The 9,094-nt window shown below is 37.7% G+C and overlaps 1 protein-coding gene across 1 annotated transcript in view; it reads left to right on the plus strand.

Annotated features, from left to right (window-relative positions):
- Positions 1-445: 445 nt before the first annotated feature.
- LOC107860284 (E3 ubiquitin-protein ligase MBR2) overlaps positions 446-9,094 on the plus strand; it is a 38,923-nt gene continuing 30,274 nt past the window's right edge. The window contains exon 1 of the mRNA XM_047407388.1: positions 446-616. Within this exon, the coding sequence (XP_047263344.1) occupies positions 461-616 (156 nt within the window). The 5' untranslated portion in view covers positions 446-460. The remainder of the gene's footprint in view (positions 617-9,094) is intronic.

The raw sequence follows: 9,094 nt of genomic DNA on the forward strand, positions 1-9,094 counted from the left end.
AGAATAGTAGTCTGGTTGTTTTTGGTAATTGGTACTTTATTTATTATTTTTTTCCTTCAAGTCAGTATGAAAGAAACGGAAAAAGAGTAGTTGATTACTACTTGGAAGGAATTGTTGATTATACTGATGTGTTGCATGTAAACTACGTACATAGCTAATCACCAAAACATAGATTGACATCATTGTATCATTGTGATTTCATGTCCAGGGAGCATTGTGGTAATGGAGCGTGGTACTAGTGCAACAACGGTCCTGTAAGAACTATGACCTATGCACATAGCTCTGTAATGATCTGCGTAAGACCAGAATCCCGTCATCGTTGTGGTACCAAATGTTTAGGGAAATTATTTCCTGAATGGGAGTGCAACAACACCGTTGGCTAATGGATTTTGAGTTTACTATGTTTCTACCCAAGAAATTCGTTTTTTTACTGGATTCCAGCAGGAATGCTAACAAATAGATGGGCTCCTGTGGTGCATCTTTCCAGTTTCTCTGTACCGTCATTGCCTTTTTCATGGAACTGGACTTTTCTCCTCTGATAAATCAGCCCCTAAGATTTGCTAGAGGGAACCTTGGACCCCGTTGGATGCCACTGCCTCCTTCCAATTTTCACAGGGTTAGCCTTCTCATTTTCAAGCTTTCTTTTCCTTTCCAATTATAAATTTATTGCAATCTTCACCTAATTAGCTTTCCATAATTTATCAATGGAAACATGCATATGGATTTACATACGCATTTATGCTCAACGATATTCCAAACGTTAGAGCTATTATTGTCTGCAGTTTTATTTTGATCCTTTTTTGGGTGAACAGTTGGGTAGAAAAATTGATAACTGATAAGAATGATTAGTTTCAATATTATTGTAGACACCTAATTTTGTACCTTCCAAGTCCAATTATATCCATTTTTTAGCTCACCACCCTTACCCATGTAATTTTCTCTCCACAAAATGACAAAAAATAACAACCCAACTAATTTTATCTTATCCTAACAACCTACCCAATCAAAGACTTCCACCTCCCTACCCACTCATATTTTTTATCCCTTGGAGAAGAAAACAACAAAAAACATACACAGCACACACATATATATACACGACACAACAATAATTTCAGGGGAGCTCTCAGATACACCATCACCAACAGAGAAAATATTTTTTGGCTTCCTTTCTTCTTCACCAAGACACCCTCACTCACCAAAAACCATACACCACATCACAACAAATCACAGACGGAAAAGAGGACTCCATTTTTTGGTTTCTTCTTCACGCACAACAACGATAAGATCAGACACGCGAAGAGAGGGTAGTGATTGAGAGAGAGAGAGAGTCACAAAGAGAGAGAACGCAGGGTTTCGGGAGTGGTTTACTGTTCCGGCGATAGACTCACCGGAATCATCTTCAGTCAGCCGTCTCCGATCGAAAATGCGTCGAAATCGTCTTCAGTTTTCTCCCTTTCATAGTTCGCCGGAGCTTCGGGGTGACGGGGAGGTGAATTGTAAGCTGTTAAGGTCGCCAGAGCTCCGGCAACACGAATACAGTGATTCCGAGCCACCATCGTCAAATCCATCGTTAACGATAGATCAGCGACCAGTTCCAGCGACCAACACTTCAAAAACAGCTCATGCCTAAGAAATCCACCGAAATCACTGAAACAACCGCACCCCAGTCCAGTTTTCTCCAAAATCCGGCAATCCACTTCCTTTCCCGTTATTGTCGGTGCTCACCGGAGCTCCGGTGAGTCGCGAAACATCGGAAAAAAATAGGGGAGGGGGTCGTCTTGGGTATTTTGGGATTCAAGTTCGAGCTTCGTCCGTGGTTCATTGGTTCCAAGGCTCCCGTGTTGAAATCAGTTCAATTGGTCAAATAAAAGCCCCAATTTAAGGTCCATCTCTTTACCTCATTCTTATCCTTAATTAACTTTTATGGTTGCGTGTGTTGATTGCCATCGTCTCGACTTTTCTCTTATTTTATGCGTGATGTGAATGATGAATGTTGAATGATATTGATTGGGAATCATTGAAATATTATCATTGAATTGTTATGTTGGAATATTAGTTGAGAATCAATTTGGGGTGGAATGGATAAATCGCTAAAAGGATGAATAATGATCAATTTTGATTTATTGTTGTTTGGTTTAATTTTGTTTAAGTATGAATATTGTTGAACACGGTAGTAGCATGATTAGGTCGTTAAGTCGATAGGAAAATTCTAGGTTTTGGGGTAGGCAACTCATAAGACTCTAATCATCGAATGTGTAAATATTTGTGTTGAGTGATTTTTCTTATTTTTATCGCATTAAAAATGTACTCATTTGGTCGGGGAATGCCCCGAGGTATTTGTATTGATTTATCCGGGCAATGCCTCGACGTCTCATGTACCCAAAGGATGTTCGTGATGAAGGCAAGGCCTGAAGTATCGGGTAAAGCATTGGGGCATAGTTTAGAATTAGTGTAGGTTTACTTTTCAGTACCTTTTTTTATTTTCGGTTGTAATAATTGGACTGAACATTATATTTGAGATTTGTTTTGTTTCGTGTGTTTGATTGATTGTTTTATGTGTTTTGTGTGGTTTATACATTTGTAATGTCAAAAATCGCCGATACACTCCACCAAGCGACCGTGGTCGAACCACGGGATCGAGGGATGCCTAACACCTTCCCCTCGGTCAACAGAATTCCTTAGTCAGAATCTTTGTTCGCGGATCAGTTTATAGAGTCAAAATTATTTTGAAAAAGGATATCCAAGGGTGACTTGGCACACCCGATTTATGCCAAGTGGCGACTCTGAATAAAAAAATATAAATAATTCTTTTTCGAAATAAATTTTCATTTTTTGTCACTTAAATAATAAAAACCCTTTCAAACTTAAAAATTTAATCTTTTTCGGTTAAAAAGAGGGTGTGACAGCTCTGGCGACTCTGCTGGGGATCTTTTCAAAATTCGGTCTTATTTTTTGAGTCGTATCAGCTTTGTTTGGCATTATGGGTGTATAAACATTGTTTGTGATTATTGTTTGTGTTATTGTTATCACTGTTGTACGTTTTCGTGCTCTTTGTGTACGGTATTTATCCTATATGTTACCTCTTTTATATCTGGCATCATGTGTCTACCCCCAGGCCTTCTTTCTGCAACAATTTCATAGTACACGTGTTGTACACGACCTCTAGTTGATTCACCCTTATTTTAGGGGGGGGGGAGGCGTCGGTGTTATGGAGTAGGTGGAAAGCAAAGCAGCCACTATCGTCCATACGCTCCCCCGAACAGCCTTGTTAGTGAACCACAATGTAGGCCAGCTTTTAGGTCATGCTTATGTGCATCATACTGAGACCTAGCGGGACCCACATGGCCCTTTGTAGGAGACTCACCTCTAAAGCATCCCTACGTGCTAACTGTTGCATCTTTAAGGGTAACATGGTCATTTGACGGACTGATTTGGAAAAAAAATATTTGTTAGGAGTAAGGTGTGTAGGTAAAATACGAAAAAGAAAAAAAAAAGAATAAAAAAATAGAAAAAGTGAGTCGAAAAGAATGAATTAAAAAGAGTTTCGTAGTTTTTAGAGTTTTTTATGGCTTTTTTTTTTTCACAATTCCAAATTCAAAAGGATTTTTTTACCTTTCGCACTCATTTCTCAAAAAAACATCAAAAAGATTTTCCTTTGTCTCGTTTAGCATGCATTCACAATTCGAAAACTTCAAAATGATTTTTCATTCATAGGATGTGTTTATAAAAGAAAAATGCAAAAAAAAAAAAAAAAGATGTTAGAAATTTTTTACATTTCGTATAACGAAAATACCAAAAAGATTTTTCTTTCGTAGTTGTTGATGTCATTTTTCTGTGAAGTATCAAAATGAAAACTCAAAAGATTTAATTAATATGGTTCATCGTCTGTCTTTGGTCGTATCTCTTAAGTCAGAGTCTAGCCTGTTATTTAATCATTAATTGTCCAATCTGGACGAACTACGCACCCCTGATTCTCCTCTTTAGGGATGTGAGATACGTAGGCAGCCTATTGTTGGTTCGGGGATCTTATTTAAAAAAAATTAAAAAAGATTTTTTTTTCACTCTTCATTTGGAGTAGGTGTTTCATACATGTATTGAAAAGAAAAAGACAAAAAAAACAGATTTTTCTCAATAGTCGTAGGTTTCATTTTTGGTTGATCTTATTTCAAAAATTCAAAAAGATTTTCTTCACTCTTCATTTAGAGTAGGTGTTTCATATACAGCTTTAAAAGAAAACTACAAAAAGATTTTTCTTTAATAGGTTCAAGTTTCATTTTCATATGAAAGTTAAAACTAAAAACCCAAAAAGATTTTCTTTGGTAATCATAGATTTCACTTTGTATGGGGATGTTAAAGCTGAAAAATTCAAAAACATTTTCGTCAATTCTTTTGACAAATTGTTATTTTCTTTTCTTCTTAAAGTTTCGAGGAAAAAAAAAGAGTTCAATTGGCCATTTTGGCATGACTTCACGAACTACGCACACCTGATTCTCCCCTTTCGGGAGTGAGATATGTAGGCGTCCTTCTAGGGTTCGGTGATTTTTTTTTTTTTAAAAAAAAGAGAGGTTTTGAAAAATCGTTGAACTCTAACGCATTTGCTATCTCTTGTCTAGTTAGTTTAAGGTGGTTGGTTTGTGGCATTTTGGTTAGTCCTCCATATTGCTCCAAGTCACAGAGAAAGTTATGGCCAACAAGGATACCGAGTTAGTTGTCACTAATCAGATAGGGAGTTCGGGGAATGAGAATGTAGGAGATAATGAAGAGATTCGGAAATTAAGGCGGCAAATAATAGAAATGCATCAAGCTTGGGCTAATGGGTTGTCGCCTCCTCCAGTTCCCACTGATAATCTAGAATATCTTTCTAGCTTGCCTCCCGTGTCACATGCACAATTTTCCATTTTTGTTGATATGCCACAACATGCATCAGGATCGACTCTGGGGCAATAATATCCAACCACTTCCAATGTTCATTTCCTCACTCCCCAATCCAAGACTACCACATACTCGGCTCCAGCTGCTGTTTATGCTTTTGCGGCGCCACCCCTACCTTCTACTTTTGATGTTCATCCATAAGTTGTGCCTCCTTACTCTACAAGAGAGCCTGCATTGAATATTTTTAGTGATTAGCATTATACTCTTGAGCCTACATTTAAGTCAACTGGTCCTTACGATTGCCCTCAACCGCCTGAATTTACTCCTAACACTGAGAAGCCTGTTATGACAGAAGAACAAGAGGAAATAGCCAGAAAATTGAGAAGTTTGGAACTGACTATGAAAAACTTGCAAGGACTTGGGGGGTACAAAAATGTCTCATATAAAGATCTGTGCATGTTTCCTAGTGTACATCTTCCTCTTGGTTTTAAAATGCCAAAGTTTGAGAAGTATGATGGACATGGCGATCCTATAGCACATTTGAGATGCTATTGCAACCAGCTAAGGGGCGCTAGAGGCAAGGAAGAATTACTCATGGCATATTTCGGTGAGAGTCTTTCAGGTCTAGCTTCAGAATGGTTTGTTGACCAAGACATTGACAAATGGATTAGTTGGGATGACTTAGCTAATGAATTTGTGCAACAATTTCAATATAATGTGGAGTTGATCCCTGACGAAAAATCCCTAACTAGTATAACAAAGAAAAATACTGAGAGTTTCAGGGAGTATGCGATCAGATGGCGCGAAAAAGCTGCTAGAGTAAAACCGCCAATGAAAGAAAGCAAAATAGTGGAGGTGTTTATTCAAGCGCAGGACGAAATATATTATCAACAATTGTTACCTGCATTAGGCAAGCCGTTCATTGAGGTCCTTAAAATGGGGGAGATGATAGAAGAGGGAATTAAGACTGGTCGCATTGTGAGTTTTGTAACATTGAAAGCGACTACTCAAGTAATTCAAAAGGGTTCAGGAAGTGTTGGGGAGAAAAAGAATGAGGAAGATGCATCTGCAATTATAGTTGGACAGCAAGAAAGGTCAAGAAGACCACGTCGTCGTCGATCTCAGGCTCAAGCTCAAGTTTATGCCCAGGCTCCACATAATCACTTCCAAAATCCATTATACTCTATTCCTCCACATCCATATCCATTGTATAATGCACAATCACATGTTCAACCCTCATCTTACCCACAATGGCATACCCCAACGCCCTAGAGTCATCCTCTAACTCCATAAACATACCAAAACCCTTCTAAGCCAGATTTTCTATCCAAGCCAAACAATGAAATAAGGCAAAAGTCGAGAGATAACTTCACACCAATTGGAGAGTCATATGCCAGTTTATTTCAGAGATTGGTGCCGGAAGGAATGATCACTCCTCTCCTTGGGTACACCCTTATCGGTGTTCAAGAAATTTTGATCCTAATGCACGATGTGCGTATCATTCTGAGGCTCAGGGTCATAGTATTGAAGATTGCCGATATTTAAAAAGAGAAATTGAAAAGATGTTCATGATGGATCAATTATGGTGCAAAACATTGATAGTAAGGGAAGCTCTAGTCATGCTGATATGCAAACTAGCGGCTAAGTTGTCAGGCTGAGCAATTGAGAAGTCACCTTTCCCTACTAGGAAGAGGTCTAGTAGTTTGTTTTCTTTTCTTTTCTATTTTTTTGAATTATTCCAGGGTTGTAGTTCGGGATCTATCTTGTTTTGTCCCTTTTTCATTTATGTTCACACCTTTTTATCTTTTGTTTCAAATATGTGTTGTTGTTTTTTATTTTATTTATACAGTACATTTTATGTTGATTCTAGTGATATAACATGCCTGCAAAATTTTCAGTCCGATCTTAAAATGCAACTTAATCATGAAGCATTGAATCAGAGAGTTAAAGTTAGGGAAAGAGAGCATATGAGAAAATAGATAGAGTGCTGGAGAATTTGGTGATCAAGTTGAAGCCTTCTTTGAAAATTAAGGCAATTATTTTGAGAATCATGAGAATAACTTGGTCATCATTTGAAAGACATGTCTCAATTAGGTCAAATAGTGGATGTGTGATCCTACATCAAAAGGAATAGAAAAATTAGCTCCACAAAAGCATGAGGACTGTACAACAAAGTGGAGTTGTATGCTGGGCAAATGTAGAAAAAGAAGTGGCACACATGCTCGGGGCAAGTTAGTGTTGTAAAACATTTCATAAGTGATCTTGATCGTGCACTTTCGCATTGCATGCTATGTACTAGAATTTTCAAGAATTGATATGACGAAGGCATTTCATTATGCTATCTAAACATTGTGTCATCCTTTGTTTACCCCATTTGGGCCTTAGTGTTATTTTCTTTGATACCCCTCTTTTGGAATCAAGATAGAGTAAGCAAATCTCAAAAGAAAAATGTCGAGCAAAACAATAGAGTCAGAAAGTTTCAAAAAGAAATGAGAGAAAAATGTATCCAAAAAGAAAAAGGAGTGTCAAGAAAAATAAAGTCAGAAAAGTCCCAAAGAAAAAAAAAGTCAACAAAAGAAAAAAAACAAGTTTGAATCAAGCAAGAAAGAACAAGCTGCCAGAACTACGCATTACCTGATTCTCCTCTATCGGGGGTGAGATACGTAGGCTGCCCTACTCAGGGCTTGGTCCAACCAAATAAACAATTTAGAGTCACCCAGTCAAAAGAAACTGGGGCATGATTTAATCCTTATTGTTTGAGTCGATTCCAAAAGTTGTAAGTCCTACCCCACTTCAAGTGTCGTTTGGGTCTCATGTCATCCTTTCTTTCTAACCTTATCCAAAAACCAAGTTACAACCAAAGAAAGACCTTCAGATCAATTTTTGAGGATGTTAAGGCTGAGCATGCAAGGGATATGATGATGCATTTGGGAACTATTTGTCTTCCTCAGCATAGGGAATCAAGAGAGAAATAAAAATGAGTGAGTCTTATTAGTGAAAACCCTTACGGGCACCATAAGGTGATGGTAAATTGATAGAAATAAAAATGAGAGAGTCTTATTGGTGAAAACCCTCACGGGCACCATAAGGCGATAGTGAACCGAGAGAAAATGAAAGAAGCTTGTTGGTGAAAACTCTCACGAGCACCATAAGGCGATAGTGAGCCGAGAGAAAATGAAAGAAGCTTGTTGGTGAAAACCCTTCAAGGCGTCACTAGCCGAAAGGGGTCTTAAAAGCAATTGACTTAAGAAAGCAACTCAGTTTCAAGGACATTAACTCAACAACAATGGGTAGAAAGTTTGGATGAAAAGATCAAGCTGCTTAATCCAAAATGCATGGCATAATCATTAGTGTTGACTGTCATTTTTAGATGAATTTTTTGTTTCTTTGTTTTAAAAGGGGACATTCATTATCTTTTCTTTCTTCTATTTATTTTAATTTTATCTTTCTTGAGTCAGTTATCAAAATAAAAATTGCCATTCTTTTTTTTCATTTCTTGTCTTTGAGTCAAGTCCGTGCCAAAACAAGTGAGAAAAGATTTCAAAACTGGCTACCAGCTTCTTTAATTGGACAAAGCAAGACAAAAGCTAGCATATGAAAGAGACATGATTGTGAGCCCAAAAAGGGCATGCAGAAAGTTTTGTCAACAGAGAAGTCGGGGAACTTATGGAAGTACCAAGGTTCAAAGGGTTTATTTGAGAAACACGACAAAGCAAAAATACTGTGTTTGTTTCAGAGTCACTCTTAATAAGCTGAGTTTGAGTCAATGATATAGCAAGTCAATGACATATGATAATGGTTGGAAGCAAAGCTAAATGTGACGGGGGCAGGAGCAATTGCCTCAAAAGCCAAAGCCACAAACTAGCCACCATGTTTTTAAACTCATAAGTTTTCTTTGTATGTAATAGGAATACATGTTGCATTCATATCAAGGATTTAAGAGCCTAAACATCAAAGGCCGTAATTTCTCACCTCAACAAATGAAAGAGGCAAGGTTGTTGCACAGGTTTGGTAATCAAAACCATGGTAAAACTCATAATTCAAGATCTCTAGGAGACGCACTTCCTTGTTTTGATAATACAAACAACATTGATAAGGAAACACACTTCCTTGATTAGGTAATTTGAATTTTGCTTCTTAGGTAATGCACTTCCTAACTTAAGTCTTGATTCCTAGAAGACGTACCTTTTAGTTGAGTCATCCCCTTTGATTCCTATAAGAC

The sequence above is a fragment of the Capsicum annuum genome, chromosome 2 (assembly GCF_002878395.1).
Source record: "Capsicum annuum cultivar UCD-10X-F1 chromosome 2, UCD10Xv1.1, whole genome shotgun sequence".
Classification (NCBI taxonomy): domain Eukaryota; kingdom Viridiplantae; phylum Streptophyta; class Magnoliopsida; order Solanales; family Solanaceae; genus Capsicum; species Capsicum annuum.